We start from the raw sequence: 17,755 nt of genomic DNA, 5'->3' as shown, positions 1-17,755 counted from the left end.
AAATTAATAAAATAAATATATATATATGTATGAAAGAGGGACAGACAGAGAAACCCAAAAGGGGGAAATAATACGGAAACAACTGCCCTAAAAGAATAGGCTCTGGGTTTGAGTCTCAGTGGAAGAGTTTACCATCTGTGCGACCTGGGACCAGTCACTTAGCTTTTCTGAGTCAATTTCCTTCCCTCTAAAATGGGGATAGTAACGATCTACTTCAAAGCGCTCATGTTTGAAAAACTTTAATCCAGTGGCTGGCTAAGCACCAGAAGTCAGCTATTACTGTTGTTATCTCTGCAGGAGCAAGGTATTTTCTGACCCTTTCTCTATAAGAAAAACCACTGTTTCTCCAGTTATACCGCATTCATGAGGCCGAAGCAGAAACCCAAGTGCTTTAAAAAGCTCAGAGACGGCTGCTGCAGAAACATGAACCCAGTCATCCAGGCCGGTAGAGCACAGCCCCCTCGGCAAAGCCCACCTTCCATTTCCTTCCCTTCCATTTCGGGAAAGCCAAGCTCCCCCTACGCATTCGGTTATCTTATTTTCTTGCCTCGCCAGGTCGCTGGCCTGTCTCTGGCTTCTCTCTGCGACCTCTCGGTCGTGCAGGCTCCGCGGCAGCGAAGCGGCTAGGGCTGGGGCCTCGCTTCCTCAGCGCTCCGTTCTACCCCTCGGCTCCCGCCGGCCGCAGCTGCCTTCCGAAGCCGGGGTTCCCGCCGGGATTGACGCGCTGGGGGAGGAGCGGTTTCTCGGTGCGCGCCTCTAAGGAACATTACGGCAGGGCTCGTTCCCGGCTCCGGCCGCCAGCCCCAGCCTCCCAGGTCCGGAGCCGGGACTGGCGGAGGCCGCGAGGGAGGGAGCACGAGCAAGGAGGCACGCGCCCGCCGGTCCGCGCCCAGCCCGCCGCCGCCGCCTCAGCAACCATGGCCGAGCGCCGCGCCTTTGCCCAGAAGATCAGCAGGTAAATCTCGGGCGTGGGGCGCGCCGCCGCCGCCCGAGAAAGAGCCGCGGAGTCCTCCCAGGCCGGGCCTAAGAGGCGGGTGGGTGTGGCGAGGCCGGCACCGGGATCCCGCGGCCTGGCCCGCGGCGGGGCGGAAGGGGTTCGGGGTGATTGAGGGGGTAGCGGAGGCCTCGCGCCGCCCTACAACCCCGGTCTTCAGCCCGCGTCCACCGCTGAGCCTCGGCCGGGAGCAGAGAGGGCCGCGGACGCCAGCCAGCGCGCCCGCCTCCGCCTGCTCCTCGGCGGCCCGGGCCTGGACTTTCCCGACGGTTTATTTAATGGAAGGGCGGGTGGGGGAGCTCGTCGGCCGCTTCCCGAATTCTTTGTGTCCCCACCCCCGGGCTTGTCGGGGGCCGCCGCGGCGTTTCGCCCCCTCCCCTCTCTCCGCCCACCCCCTGTTGGCCCCTAGAGGGTGCGGGGTCCGCCCTCCTCTCCACCCCAACAAAAGGAGAAATGCGCGACGGCTCGGGGCGGGTGGGAGGCCGCCCCTCCTTCACGCGTCTCGCTCTTCCTGAGAAATCTGACAGAAACCCTCTTTGCACCCTGGGGCCAGGTTCAAAGTGGGCTTGTGCGTCCAGGATTGCAAACGTGTGGACAGAATGAAAAGTTGAGAGCTGCGGGCTGCACCTTCGGTGTGCAGCTGCCAAATCCCTGACGGATTGCAGGCTGAAGCTCGTTCTGAGTTCGCCTGTGAATTTGACTGTGCGCTTGTGTTTCTCAGAGCACCCGAAGAAGATGGATGATAGGCAATGTTCTTTATACACTGGCTTTCTCTCATATGTTAGCAGTCTTGAAGTAAAGCAAGTGATCAAGGTGGAGGTTTCAAAGCCTTTCACCTACTTGGGGTGGTTGGTTGCCACCTTTCTCCCACCCGCCAAATAAGAATTGAATGACAGAGGATTCTAATATTTGTAGAATTTATTTGTGGAGTGTACTTATGTATGAGACAGTGGACATTTTTGTTTTAATAAAATCATGTTTGTGTGAATTATGATGTCCCAAGAAAAGAAGCATTCAGATTAAATTACCTTTTTTGTTTTTGGACAGTTGTATTTCTGTGACTCTGAGTCTTTCTGGTTTGTTGACATTTCTTAAAAAATTTTGGGCCAGATGCAGTGGCTCACGCCTGTAATCCCAGCAGTTTGGGAGGCCGAGGCAGGAGGATCGCTTGAGGCCAGGAGTTCAAGACCAGCCTGGGCAACATAGCGAGCCCCCCCCCCTCCCTACCCCATCTCTGCACAAAAAAATTAGCCAGGTGTGGTGTCACACCTGTAGTCCTAGCTAGTTTCGAGGCAGAGGCTTTTTTTTCTTTCTTTCTTTCTTTCCAGAGTTCTAGCACATATTTTTTTCCTTAAGGGACAAAATATCTCGTGTTTAAGAGCATGGGCTCTACTGTCAGACTCCGACATGGGTTCAAATCCTGACTGATATTTTCTAACTTGGGACTTTGGCCAAGTTGTTGGGCCACTTTCCGTTTCCTCATCTGGCAAATGAGAATATTAATAGGACCCAGCTCATAGTGTTGTTGTGAACATTAAATGGCATAATTTGTGTAACGTGTGTAAGATAGTACATGGCCTATACTACCTGTCATCAAACACTTGTAGTAATTAGTTTCTCCCAGGGAGTTGTGATGACAGGACTTTTTTTTTTTGTAAAATAACTAGGTCTTACTTCTGATGGTGATGTCATTAAAAAATGTTATTACTTGACATGTATTCCTAGTATTAATTTCTCTTATTAGAACCAGAAATTTATCCCTGAAAACATCATACTGATAAAGTAAGTACACATTAGAGACTTGGATGTGAAATTGTGTGTCTATTAGTGGAGTTTACCACCAGATGGGACAGGACAAACCACAAGAAAAAAAGAGAATCAGTTGTTTAAAACAACACAAAATGCAAATAAGAACAGCTTTCTAAGAAGTTATAAAATTAAGTAAGGTAACATGAATGAAGAGATGTGCACTTATTGGACAGACAGGAGGTGGATATGGTAGTGATTGGTGATTGGACATGCAAGGTGAGGCAGATTGAGGAATCTGGGATGACATCCTAAGTTGGGCAACCACGTGGATGTTGGTGACAGTCTTTGGGGTAAGGGAGTACAGGAGGAAAAAGAGTTTGAGATTGGGAGATGCAAGTGGGATGGAGATGATGATTCAGTTTTGGAGTTGTTAATTTTGAGGGGCTCATGAATCACTCAGAGAGAAATATCTCTTTGGTTTTTGGTGCAGGTTGAAGGTGCAGAAGAGAGATTGGGCTGGAGATCTGGATTTGAGAGTTATCAGCAAGTAGATTGTATTTGGAGCTGGGGGGCGGGTGGGGGGTTGATGAGATTGTCCAGTGAGAATGTGCAGACTTAACTTGGAAGGAACACCAAAGACAGAACTGCTATGAGTAATGAATTATTAACTGCTTATTGTGAATGAAAGGTTCTTCCTTGTTATCAGATATAATTGAATAATACTTAATACTTCTGAATCAATTAGTGTTCTGCTTTTTAGTTTTCTATTAGAGGAAAGTATAGCACAAATTCTGGAGATGAACTTCCTGGGTTTGACACCCCAGCACAGCCACTCATTGGGTAAACATGGCCAAGTTACTTGACCACACTTCTGCCTCATTTTCACAATCTAGAAAATGAGGATGATAGTAAGACTTAACCTCGTAGGGTTGTTGTGAAGATTAAATGAATTGATACCTCTAAAGTACTTAGAACAGTGCTCTGTGTAAGTGTCTAGTATCAACTATTTTTTACTACAGTATTTATAATGTGGTTTAGGACTTTTGTTGGAAATGATAATCCTTTTCATAGTATGCATATATGAAATTTGTTGCTCTGTGAAAAGCCTGTTGCTGTTTGGAACCTTATTTCTTTTCAAAGCTTTGTGATTGTTCAGAAACCTTTACTTTAAAAAAAAATTATAATGATCTTCTTTCTGTCTCAGTTATTTTTTAGCCCTTTGCATTTAGTGCAGTTACTTTTTGAGGCTGTAATTTGGTGATTTCTGAAGGCTCTTTATTCTTATATCACTAATTATACTGTTTACTTCAGCTCACCATAGAAAAGCAGCATGTATATTTTGTCCATATCAAGTAGTTGTCTTGTTATGTGTGTATCCCCTTTGCTTTTTGAGGATAAGGCCCATGGATTTATGAAATGTTGACTGTAGATAAATTGTCTAGGATTTTGTTGGGATTATTTTGTCCTGTCGCTTGATACTCAGCAGTAATGATGAACATTTGTGTACACTTAAAGCACTTTTTACTGCATTCTTCATAATCCAGAGAGGCAGAAAATGTACTAAAGAATATAGGATCTGGGATCAGATTGCACAGGTTGAAATTCTGCGTATATCACAGAAAAATGGGGATAACAGCCTCAATAAAGTTAATGTGATGATTACATGAGCTAATACATGTGTAAGTGAGCTAATACAGTTCTAATAATGCATTAGTACTGTGTCTAGAACATAAGCATTCAAAAATGTTAGCCACTACTATTATTATTTCTATATTACTTACTGTTATTGTTATCATTTTCTAGATGGGGAATTGAGGTCTAAAAACAGCAATTGTATTTGCCTAAATTGGGATTCAAATCCTAGTTCTCTGATTTCAGATTTTTTTTTTTTTTTTTTTTTTGAGATGGAGTTTTGCTCTTTCGCCCAGGCTGGAGTGAAGTGGCACAATCTTGGCTCACTGCAACCTCCACACTGCCCCCCCACCCCCGTCCCCCGCTCCCGGGTTCAAGTGATTCTCCTGCCCTCACCACTACGCCCAGCTAATTTTTGTATTTTTAGTAGTAAGAGGGTTTTACCATGTTTGCCAGGCTGGTCTCGAACTCCTGACCTCAGGTTATCCGCCCGCCTTGGCCTCCCAAAGTGCTAGGATTACAGGTGTGAGCCACCTCGCCCAGCCTGATTTCAGATCTTACGCTTTTTTTTTTTCTTGAGATAGGGTCTTGCTCTGTTGCCCAGGCTGGAGTGTAGTGGTTCAGTCTTGGCTCACTGCAGATTCTGCCCCTGGGTTCAGGCGATTCTCCCACCTCAGCCTCCCAAGTAGCTGGGACTATGGGCACTATGCCTGGCTAATTTTTGCATTTTTTTGTAGAGACGGGGTTTCGCCATGTTGCCTAGGCTGGTCTTGAATTCCGGGGCTAAAGTGATCTGCCCACCTCGGCCTCCCAAAGTGCTGGGATTACAGTCATGAGCTACCGTGCCTGGCCTACTCTTTTTATTTGACTATGTTTTTTTTCTGCAAAATATTTTCTGTAGTAGTTCCAGGTTTCCCAACAGTGTCACTGCTACTATCCCAAAAGTGATGCCAGCTTTCTTAGTCCTTCCTTTGTTAACCGGGTATCATTTTGCTGCATAAGCAGCATAATTTAATGAAAGGTTTCCATCAGATCTTTATTTCTGAGGGAAAATCTTACATGGGTGCGATTTCCTAGATATAGACTTATTTAACACCTCGAATGTTTTTAGTCTTGTATGTGTTAGTAACTCTGTACAGATGGGCCCAGTCTTTCAATCTACAGAATCTACTTTGTTCAATTCATAGTTCCATATATTACCAACTACTTCAGCGCTGCCTGTTTTATCTCGCTGGACACATAATCTTCCCTGATCTTTTGTTGTATTCATCTCAGTAATTCTTAATGCTGAATAGCTAACCTGCTTCTTGCTCCTAAGCTGCAGAATAATGTTAAAGAGAGACTAGAACATTTCAGAGTTCATCTTTATGTCTCAATATCTTGCCATTTGAGATGAGATTTACCGTAAGTCATTTCTCTTATTTAACAATTTCATTTCTCTACCTCGTCTTACTGAAAAGTTTGAGACTACCATTAGTCCTTCATTTTAACCTTAGCATACTACTCTCTCAATATGTGATTTAACCATCTTTCTCCCTTGAGCCTGAAAGGTCTCTTGTTCCTGAAACTTACCCATTTTATTGTACTTCAAAATTCTCTCTTGCCACCTCTCTCAGAGTCTTGATTCCACAAATTTCCCTGTTCTAACATCTTCAATCTACTCCTTTTTGTGGACCTTTCCCTTAAACCATAAGACTTACTATGTCTTTCTCATCAAAAAACAAAGATCTATTGAGTGTTCTGGCGTTTTCAGCTGCCAACCAAACATTCCTTTCCTTGTCACATTTCTCCTATGTATGTGGTATAGTCATGGCTACTTCCTGTTTATTCTCTTCCTCATCAATTCTTGGGCTATATAGTTGGGCTTACCTTATGTCTAGAATTATAGGGCTCTTGAGGGCTAGGAACCTTTGACTTTTTTCTTTTCTTCATCACTGATTTCATGAGCTATTTTTTTTAAAAGTTACATTTCTTATGTCCCTCCACCCCCTTCCCTATTTTTGTACTGCTTTTCAGAGCTCTTTGATGGCAAGTCTGGTCTTGACTTTTTGTCTCCAGTGCTTCACACAGATCCTATGGATACCTGACACGTAAGATGAAGCATCCTTCATTATTTCACTTCTAGATGACCCTAGAAAACTACTAACTGATCTAGTCCCTCCCTCCTGTAATTCAAGTGTATTGCAAATTAAGTCTCCCTAAAACACAGCTTTCATCATGGCATTGTGCAGTTCAAGAATATAAGTGGCTTCTTACAGTGTTAAAGCCAAACCCTTGCTTGGATTTTAAAGTTAACTGTGACCTGGTCCTCCTTTTGTTGACTTACTCTCTAGTTTACATATTGTCCTCCAGTCAGTCTGATGTTTTCACTGTACCTCCACAAATGCTATGCTCGTTTCCATCTCTGTAACCCTTGTGCTGTTTTTTTTTTCTTTTAGATACATTCTTCCTTTTCCTTCCTGAATCTTGCCTCTTCTTAAGACTACTCCAGTCCACTATTCTGACTTTTGGGATAACCATTTCCTTGCTTTCTTTAATGTTACCATCTGTAAATGCATTGCTAAGCAAAATGTTTTCTTCTCTTTTTGAAATCATTCGGGTGGAATCGTATTGTGTGTATGCTTCTCTGTCTTGCTTCTTTGCAAAAAATTATAATTTGTGAGATAGATTAATTAATGATATTCCGAGTAGTTGAAGTTCATTCCTTTTCATTGCTTTGTAGTATTTCATTGCATAAATATACCACAATTCATTCTATAGTAGGTGAACATTTGTATTGTTTCCAGTTTTTTACTATTACAAACAATGTTTCTATGAACACTCCTATACAAATATTCAGGTATACGTATGCTTGAGTTTCTGTAGGGTATAGCCACCCTTGCAATTTCTGAGTCATAGATGGCAATCTTTATTGCTACAGGAATGTTTATTAGGTAGTGCCAAACTTATTTCTAAAGTGTTCGTAGAAATTTACAATCTCACAACAATGTTGCTTTACATCAATGCCATTACTTGGTTTGGCCAACTTTTTCATTTTTGTCACCATGTGGTGGATGCACAATGCTATCTCATTGTAAGTTTTAATTTTTATTTTATTACTAATGAGGTTGAGCTCTGTTTTGTATGTTTACTGATCATTTGGATTTCTTCTTTTATAAATTAATTATTTAAATCTTTTGCTGTTATCCCCCTCCTCCATTGTTTTTTCCCTTTGGTTTTTTTTTAAATTGATTTTGTGTGAGTACTTTACATACAGTCTGTGTATTAGTTGTTTATTGATTATATGTGTAGCAAATACCTTTTTCCACCCTGTGGCTTGTTTTTCATTGTTTTAATGGAGTCTTATGAAAGCTCTAAGTTCTCAGTTTTAATACAGTTTAACTTACCAGTCTTTTTTAATGGTTATTACTTTATGGATCTTAAGAAATATTTTATTACTCTGAGATATTAAGATATTCATCCATATTATCATGAATTTGTAGTTACTCCCTTTTTATTTAGGTTTATATTCCACCTTGATATGTGTATGGTGTGAAATTTTAATTTTTTTCTAAATGTATTATTCTTTCCCCATTAATCTGCCCTGCCGCCTCTGTTGTAGATTAAAAAAATTAATTTTAATATTTGTGGGTACATAGTATGCACATTTATTTATGGGGTACATAAGATATTTTGATAGAGGCATACAATGTATAAGAATCACATCAGGGTAAATGGTGTATCTATCATCTCAAGCATTTATGTTGTGTAACAAACGATCCAGTTCTTTTAATTATTTTTAAAATGTACATTGAAATTATCTGTTGTAGATTATATATCCTTATTTGTGGGTCTTTTTCTGGGATCTCTGTTTTGTTCCATTGGTCTGGTTATACAGTATTTTTTTTATAAATTATAAATAATCTTAGTTATAATCAGCCTTGGCATTTGGTAGAGTAACTCCTTCTACCTTTAAAAAAAAATCTTGACTGCTCTTAGCCCTTTAAGTTTCCATGTAAATTTTAGAATCTACCAAAAACAAAACAAAACTCCCTGAACCCAAAACTCATAGAATTTGATTGGGATTGCATTGAATCTGTATGTTAATTTGGAGGAGAAATAAGATCCTTATAATATTGAGTTTCCAATCCATGATCCATAGTGTAGCTCTCCATTTATTTAGGTCTTCTTTATGTTGTACAATGAAATTTTGTAATTTTCTCTGTCAGGTTCTTGCTTATCTTTTGTTAGATTTATTCCTGGGTAGATAACAATTTTGTATGTAGCTATACCTTGCTAAACTCTTGTTTATTCTAAGAATATGCTTGTGAATTCCTTTGTATTTTCTGTGTAGACAACCATATGATCTGGAAATCATTATTTTTTTTGTTTCTTCCTTTTCAATCCTTATAATTGACTTACTATTTTTTATCTTGCTCTGTAGACTATTATTTTGTATTACTGTGTAGATTGGTATCATTGCTATTCAACATTGTATTAATATTGAACATTCTTAACATTTTTATTTTTCTGTTTTGTAGTTTTTATTTATTTTTTTGAGGTGGACTCTTGCTCTGTTGTCCAGAGTGGAGCACAATGGCGTGATCATAGCTCACTATAACCTTGAACTCCTGGGCTCAAGCTGTCGTCTCATTTCAGCCTCCTGAGTAGCTAGAACTACAGGTGTGCACGACCATGTCTGGCTAATTTTTAAATTTGTTTTAGAGATGGGGTCTTGCTGTGTTGCCCAGGCTGGTCTCAAACTCCTGGCCTCAAGCGATCCTCCCACCTTGGCCTTCCCAAATGCTGGGATTACAGGCATGAGCCTCTGTTCCTGGCCTCCCTTGTTTTATTTATGATCTCAAAGGGAAAGCATTCTATGTTTCACTGTTAAGCCTAATGATAGCTCACAGCTTTTTGTAGCTTTTAGTTTGGGTTCCCTAGAAAACAGAGCCTGTTATAAGAGTTAAGAATTGATGCTGCCGGGCGCAGTGGCTCACGCCTGTAATCCCAGCACTTTGGAAGGCCAAGGAGGGCGGATCACGAGGTCAGGAGATCGAGATCATCCTGGCTAACATGGTGAAACCCCGTCTCTACTAAAAGTACAAAAAATTAGCCGGGCATGGTGGTGCGCGCCTGTAGTCCCAGCTACTCGGGAGGCTGAGGCAGGAGAAGGGCGTGAACCCCGGAGGCGGAGCTTGCAGTGAGCTGAGATCGCGCCACTGCACTCCAGCCTGGGCGACAAAGCGAGACTCCGTCTCAAAAAAAAAAAAAAAAAAAAAAAATTGATGCTTTATTTGGGGCTTTTCTTCTTCATTCCAGTCAATTCAATTTCTCCAGACTTAACTGCAGGGGTTACAAGTGACAGATCAGATTATTTTGCACAGACACACAGTGTTGACTCATGTAACCGAGTGTGTTGGGTCCAGGGATACAGATGATGTCAGCAGCCGCTTATCTTCATGTCTTGGATAGGTTTTCCACAAAATGGCCACTATGATATTTGACAGCCCCAGGCTCAAATCCTACCAGTTTAGTTCTGGCAGAAAAGATCCGAGGACTAAATTATTGGTGTGGGTTGGGTCACATGTCCTTCCTTGAACCAATTACTATGTTTAGGGGGATAGGAGAGTCTGACTACTGTGGGTCACATGCCCTTCTCTATGGCTTGGGGGAAAGATGTGTTAGCCCCACCCAAATCTTACAGAATTAGTTCCTTACCAAGGAAGGGTTTCTAACCTAAAGAATGAGGATAAGAGTACTGGTCATAGCAAAACAACTGATGTTCTTTAAAATTAGTCACTTTAAGTGGTTCCACATCAGTATAATTACTTACATATGTGGCACTATAGACAGCTATCCTATCTGCAATTTAGATGGAACTGATGAAATACAAAGAAATTCAAAGAAAACCAGTGTAATCTGATGCTAGCTAGCTGTGGCTTCCCTGTCCCTTAACTTTTTAAAGTTTAGCTCAGATCTTAGTACCAACTCAGAGCCCTCCCAAGGATGTCTTCCTGGTTTTTCTTTTTGACTTCTGTCGTTCTCATTTTTTCCTTCTGCATCTGTATGCTTGCATCATCATGGGCTGTTTCTGGTTTGCCCTGTGACACCAGAAAACCGAACTAACTCCTTCATTCATATCAACCATTTAATAATTTTCATAATTGCTAATGATACAGGATCATGGCACGGAGTCTCAGGATGCAAAATTTTCTTAGTGACTACATTCAGCTCTCCTTTTTCTGCCATCATCATTCTTTCTCTTACAAATAAACAGTGTCTTCCACTTATCTTTGCAGAGCAGTTCTAGCCATACCCAGATCCTTAGAAAAACAAAACAAAACAAAAACCATCTTTATTGAGGTATACTTTACGTATCATAAAATTCATTCATTTTGAGTGTACAATTAAATGATTTTTAGTAAATTTACAGATGTGAAACCGTCATCCAAAATCTAGTTTTAGAACGTTTCCGTCACCCCAAAAATTCCTTGTGCCAGTTTGCGGTCATTCCCTATTTTGACCCCAAGCCCTAGGCACAACAAATCTTTTTTGTATCGATCTCTCAATTTGCTTTTTATGAAGATTTCACATAAATAGAATCATGCAATATATGGCCTTTTATGTCTGGTGGCTTTCATTTAGCGTAATGTTTTTATGGTTCATCTGTGTTGTAGCATGTATCAGTACTTCACTCCTTTTATGACTGAATAATACTCCATTGTATGTAGCACATTTTGTTTATCCATTCATCAGTTGATGGACATTTAGTTTATTTTTTCTACCTTTTGGCTTTTGTGAATAGTGCCAGTAGGAATACAAGCTTTTGTTTGAAGGCTTGTTTTCAATTCTTGTGGGTATATACCTATCTAGGAGTGGAATTGCTAGGTCATAGGATAATTTTGTGTTTAGCTTTTTGAGGATCTGCGAACCTGTTCCACAATGACTGCCATTTTACATTCCTATTAGCAATGTATGAGGGTTATGAGGGTTCTAATTTTTCCACATGCTTGCTAACACTTGTTATTGTCCTCTTTGATTCTAGACATTCTGGTGAGTGTGAAGTGGTATTTCATTGTGATTTGGATTTGTGTTTTCCTAATGACTAGTGACTTTTTTTTTTTTTTTTTTGAGATGGAGTCTTGCACTGTCACCCAGGCTGGAGTGCAGTGGTGCAATCTCGGCTTATTGCAAGCTCCGCCTCCCGGGTTCACGCCATTCTCCTGCCTCACCCTCCCGAGTAGCTGGAACTAGGCGCCCGCCACCATGCCTGGCTAATTTGTTTTTTTTGTATTTTTAGTAGAGAGGGGTTTCACCATGTTAGCCAGGATGGTCTCGATCTCCTGACCTTGTGATCTGCCCGCCTCAGCCTCCCAAAGTACTGGGATTACCGGCGTGGGTTACCGCGCCTGGCTGACTAAAGTGACCTTTTTTATGTGCTTATTAGCCACTCACATATCTGCTCTGGTGAAATACCTATTCGGATCTCTTACTCATTTGTATTGATTGATTGATTGAGACAGGGTCTTGCTTTGTTACCCAGGCTATAGTTCAGTGGTGCGTTATAGCTCACTGCTGCTTTGAACTCCTGGGCTCAAGCCATCCTCCCAGCTCAACCTCCTGAGTAGCTGGGACTACAGGCCCACGCCACCACATCTGGCTAAGTTTTTGTATCTTTTGTAGGGTCAGACTGTATGTTGCCCAGGCTGGTCTTGAACTCTTGGGCTCAAGTGATCCTCCCCCCTCAGCCTCCCAAAGTGCTAGGATTACACGCATGCACCACCATGCCTGGCATCTTACTTATTTTTCAGTGGGATTGTTTATCTTGTTTTTGAGTTGTAGGAGTTCTTTATGTGTTCTGGGTAAAAGTCCTTCTTTAGATATATAATATTGTCTCCTTGTTTGGCTTGTCCTTTCATTTTTTAGGTGATGTTTGAAGCACAAAGGTTTTCAATTTTGATAAAGTTCAGTTCATCAGTTTTTCTTCTTTTATGCATCAGGATTTTGGTGTAGTAGCTAAGATTTTTTGCCTAATCCATTGTCATGAATTTTTTTTCTATTTTCTGCTAAAAATTTTATAGTGTTAGTTCTTATATTAAGGTTTATGTTCCATTTTGCATTAGTTTTTGTGCATGGTTTGAGATAAAGGTCTAAATTTGTCTGTAGTGTGTGGATGTTCAATTGTTGCAACACTCTGTTGAGAAGAATACTTTTGTCCAATTGAATTGCCTTGGCACCATTATCAGAAAAAATCAGTTGACCATAAATGTAAGAGTTCATTTCCTGATACTTAGTTCTGTTTCGTTGATCTGTATGTCTGTCCTTATACCAGTACTGTGCTGTTCTGGTTACCAAGGCTTTAAAGTAAAATTTGAAATTTGTAAGTGTGAGTCCTCCAATTTTTTACTTTTTTCAAAATTATTTTGTCTGTTCTGGATTTTTTGCATTTTCATATACATTTTAGGATCAATATCCATATAAAGTATGCCAGTTTCTGCTAAGTCTTGTTGGGATTTTGATAGAAATTGCATTGAATCTGTTGATCAGTTTGGGAGAGTTGCCATCTGAACAATATTGAGTCTTCTAATCCATGAAAATGGGGTGAGGGGTCTATTTATTTAGATCTTACTTAATTTCTCTCTTCAGTGTCTTGAAGTTTTCAGTGTACAGGTCTTGTACTTCTTTTGTTAAATTTATTTCTAAATATTTTATTATTTTTGATCTTTTGAATGGAATTAAATATTTTTGGTTTGTTCATTGCTAGTATATAGAGATACAGTTGATTTTTGGATATTAAACTTGTATCCTTAGACCTTGCTGAACTCATTTGGTATTTCTAGTAGTTTTTTGTGGGTTCCTGAGAATTTTCTGTATACAGGATAATTTTTTTCTGTGAGTAAAGACAGTTTTATTTCTTCCTTTCTAATCTAAATGCCTTTAATCCCTCCCTCCCTCCCTCCCTCCCTTCCTTCCTTCCTTTTTCCTTCCTCTCTCCCTCCTTCCCTCCCTCCCTCTTCCAGTACAAGGTTGAGTAGAAGTGGTGAGAGCAGACAGACATACTTGGCTTTCTCTTGCTCTAAAGAGAAAAGCATTCAGACTTTCACCGTTAAATATGATGTTATTTGTAGGCAGATGTTGTAAAAAAGGAAAGGTGGGGACAAGGATTTGAGAAATATTTGGAAGTTAGAATAAACACGATTTAGCAACTAATTATATACACTTCACACCAGGATATAATTTTGTATGTTTATGGGTAAGGCAGCTCTGGGTTAATTTTTATGAAGTAGGGTGGAATTTAAGATAAATTTATATCCTTTTAGGAGGATTGACTTTTTGCAGTAGATACTTTTCTTTTCCCTCTGTTTTTAATTGCCAATTTCAGGTCAGTGTTAATATTTACAAATGCTAAATTTTTGAATTCTTTTCTTTATGTAGTTATAATGTAATATGCTCCATGAAATAGAGAACAGCATTATCACCAGCTTTTTAGTTGATGAAATTGAGATTTATATTGAAATGCTGTTGATCACAGTGATAGAGCCATCCAAATTCTCCTTAATACAGTGCTTTCTAGGCTGGGCACGGTGGCTCACGCCTGTAATCCTAGCACTTTGGGAGACCGAGGCGGGTGAATCACAAGGTCAGGAGACCGAGACCATCCTGGCTAACACGGTGAAAACCCGTCTCTACTAAAAATACAAAAAATTAGCTGGGCATGGTGGTGGGCGCCTGTAGTCCTAGCTACTCAGGAGGCCGAGGCAGGAGAACGGTGTGAACCCGGGACGTGAAGCTTGCAGCGAGCCGAGGCCGCGCCACTGCACCCCAGCCTCGGTGACGGAGCGAGACTCCGTCTCAGAAACAAAACAAAACAAAAAAAACAGTGCTTTCTAATGTGAAAATAATTTTGAGTAATGTTATCCCCAAAATAGTGTCAAATGGGATATATGAGACACCTGACATCTTTTTTAATCCTCTTCCCCTCCAGAAAAGGAGGTATATTTTAAATGTTAAGTGTATTATATAGAAGGACTGTTTCTTTTTATTCGTTTGTTTCACATGTTAACCTGTATGTTTTAGTTTTCTTGAGCCTTTAGTGGTTACTATGGTCCAGTCTTCTGTGTTCCTAAACATTTTAACACAGGCTAACTTACAAATGACACGAAGACAGTGGCTTAGATTGGTGTTTTATTTAGCCATACATGAAGGATAGGAAACAGATCATAACAATGGTGGTAGTCATTCTAGTGTTCCTGTTACTATGTTAGTATATACACCAGACATTTTCACTGGATATCTTTAACTGACCTGTGAAAGGCTGGGTTTTGGAAAATAGAGAAATCATTAATATGAACTATAGCAAGAATTATTTTATCTTTGGAAACCTGTTTCCATGGAAAGCTTTAGGAACTTTATGAATCTGAATTCAAACCCTGCCTCTACCTCTCATAGACTTGGGCAAGTTATTTTTGTAATGTATCTAAAAATATCTGTTGTTTAATTATAAAATAATGTTGCTGCAGAGAATTTGGAAATACAGAAAGCCCTCAAAAATCACCCATAATTCTTGATTCAGACAAAAATCTCTGCCTCACAGAACTTACATTCTAGTGATAATTTTTGGAAAAACCAGAAATAGTTTAAATGTCCACCAGTGGAGACTGGTTGAATATGTTTGTTTATACATACCAGGGACTTTGTAGCAGATAAAAAGGAGATTAGTAGTTAAGAATGAGGTCTTTATGTTCAAATCTTGGCTCTATTCCTTATCAGTTATGTGAAACTCTTGAAATTTCAATATTCGAATAGAGTACCTACTTCATAGGGTTTTCTAAAGATTGAGGTATAACAAAAGTAACACTTTGCACAGTATGTGACACATTGTAAGTGCCTGACAAATGTTGCTAGTTTTATTAGTTTTATGTGCCAATATCAAAGATTTCTAATATATATTGTATAATGTAAGGTATCAAGAAATGATTATTGTGTGATGTCATGTGTGGATATTGAAAAATAAGAATTTCTTATATATATAATGATAGATACACATCTGTTTTTTGAAGGATACCAAGAAAATATTAACTAGTTACATCTGGGGAATAAGACTGGGGATTGGGAATTGGAGATGGCAGAGAGATGGACCTTCACCTCTTTGTGGAGTTTGAAATTTTTCTTCCTAAGTTTGCATTTTGTAATGCCATTTATTTATTTATTTAAAAGATTTCTTATATCAGTTTTTTGTTTTTTTTTTTGTCTTAGTTTTGGAAAATCTTATTTCCTCTGCTTCTCATAGTAACTTTATGTAATAGTAGAGCTTGAAAGTAATTCTTTAACCAGCCCTTTGCAGATATGCTAAAGACACATTAGAGACTATTTTGAGATAAGCAAACAAATTATATATCCTGTTAAAAAATATTTTTAAAAAAGTTTCATACAGAATAGGAGAGTATTGTGTTTTGGTAGTAGTTTTTTTTACTTTACCAGATTACAAAGATGATAATAATGATCTCAACTAGATTGAGACTTCTTTTTCCCTGCAAATATTTTTCTATTTGACAATAATAGTTAAAAAGTCTTACTTTTTTCTTCCCTTTTAATCAATTAGAAACCAACATCACTTATGAATTGGTTTACTCTAAAAGGTGTTTTGAAAGTACTAGGTAGTCTCCAAGTTCATTCTTATTCCCTATCTCTCTTTTTTCCTCTCTCTGAATTCTTTTATCTGTTTCTCCATTTCTCTCTCTCTCCCCATTGTCTTAGACTTGGAGGATATTAGGATTAATAAGATGGTCCCTGCCCTGAAGGAGGTCTCGTAAGTTGTTCCATTCAAGCATTCTTACTCAATTACTTTTCTGGGGAAAGAATTGTGAATTTTTCCTTTCTATTCCTGTGTTTTTCACTTTAGCTCTGTAAACATTGGGTAAGCACTTTGTATGTGCTACAGATATAAGATGAAGTTTTGACTTTTAATTGCTTAATTCCTTGTAAGGAGATAGGTAAACAGATTTGAAAACAATTTGATAGTTGCTGTGACTTTGGTATTGTTTGGTTATCACGATGAGGTAGAAAAATGCCACTAGAGTTTGAAATCCTGTAATTTCTTTAATGGCAGAAACGAACCTGTTTTGGGACATTTATACCAAGTAAGAGACAGCATAGAGTACCCCCATCAGAGGTGAAGTTTTCTTGTCTATTCCTCAAGGAGGTTGCAGAGGTGCTTCTGAAGATGTAGTGTGTCAGACCTGAGAAGCCAAATTCTTGATACTTCACTGTTCTCTTTTTCCCCCCACCATACTTTTATACTTATGGGTTGTATGAGTACTGTTCCATAGAAACCTTCTCAGCTTACATGCTTCTCTCAAAGAGAGTGCTTACAAACGTTGGGCTTTCACACTACTGAAATCAAACTCAATTAGCAAGGCAAGGTTCTTATTCAACAATAGAAAGCAGTCAGTGGCTAGTCGCTGCCTGTCTGAATTTGTCTCCTGGAAGCTCCTTTTCTTTGAATGTATGCAGATAAGCACAGGGTGCTTTGAAAGCGTAGGGAGGAGTGTCCAAACAGATTTGGACACTCAATTGTATGGAACAGAAAGAATCAGGCAGCACTTTAGGGAGGATGTGATATGCATACCGCTTGAAGTTTATTTGCCCCATCTTACTTCGTATTTGATTTGTTAGTTTTCCCTACTAAGGCAGAATAATAATAACTGAAGCCTTTTTTTTTGTTTTTTGAGGCAAGGTCTCACTTTATTGCCCAGGCTGGAGTGCAGTAGTATGATTAAGGCTTACTGTAACCTTGACCTCCTGGGCTCAAGCTATCCTCCCGCCTCAGCCTGCCAAGTAGCTAGTCCTCCCCCCCTCAGCTTCCCAAGTAGCTAGGACTACAGGTACACACTACGACTCCTGGCTAATTTTTTGTATTTTTAGTAGAGACAGAGTTTTGCCATGTTGCCCAGGCTGGTCTCGAATTCCTGGGCTCAGTCAATGCTCCTGCCTGTACCTCCCAAAGTGCTGGAATTACAGACATGAGCCACTGCTGAAGCCTCCAACTGAAGACTTTTAAGCTAAATTACAAACATCATTTGCATCTCTAAAATATTGATATAAGGACATTTTACTATATGCTGCTTTCCACACAGTAAAAACATTTTAAAAAACCCTATTAACTCTTATGTGTAACCTTGCCCGTGTTCAAATTTCTCATCCCCCAAAATATCTTTTATAGCTGGTTTGTTCAAATCAGGATCCAGTAGTAACCATATGTTGCATTTGGTTATAGCTCATAAGTCTGTTTTTCCACCCTCTTAAATAGACCTTGTCTTTTAGTCTTAAGTCTTTTTTACACTAAAACTTAGCCCACTGCCTTTACTTTTTAATTTATCCACCACATTGACCCATAAG

General features: G+C 39.8%; 1 protein-coding gene and 1 long non-coding RNA gene across 2 annotated transcripts in view; one reads left to right on the top strand and one right to left on the bottom strand.

The window, feature by feature from the left end:
* The window catches only part of LOC105545884, an 18,083-nt gene extending 17,365 nt beyond the window's left edge, over positions 1-718 (bottom strand). The window contains exon 1 of the long non-coding RNA XR_001007010.1: positions 548-718. This is a non-coding gene — a long non-coding RNA (uncharacterized LOC105545884). The remainder of the gene's footprint in view (positions 1-547) is intronic.
* A 68-nt stretch (positions 719-786) lies between these two features.
* The window catches only part of DOCK7 (dedicator of cytokinesis 7), a 235,089-nt gene continuing 218,120 nt past the window's right edge, over positions 787-17,755 (top strand). The window contains exon 1 of the mRNA XM_011988949.1: positions 787-955. Within this exon, the coding sequence (XP_011844339.1) occupies positions 918-955 (38 nt within the window). The 5' untranslated portion in view covers positions 787-917. The remainder of the gene's footprint in view (positions 956-17,755) is intronic.

This window comes from Mandrillus leucophaeus, unplaced genomic scaffold, assembly GCF_000951045.1.
Source record: "Mandrillus leucophaeus isolate KB7577 unplaced genomic scaffold, Mleu.le_1.0 Scaffold341, whole genome shotgun sequence".
In the NCBI taxonomy this organism is placed as follows: domain Eukaryota; kingdom Metazoa; phylum Chordata; class Mammalia; order Primates; family Cercopithecidae; genus Mandrillus; species Mandrillus leucophaeus.
Note: the sequence above shows the minus strand (reverse complement) of the source record. Positions and strands in the feature narration are given on the sequence as shown.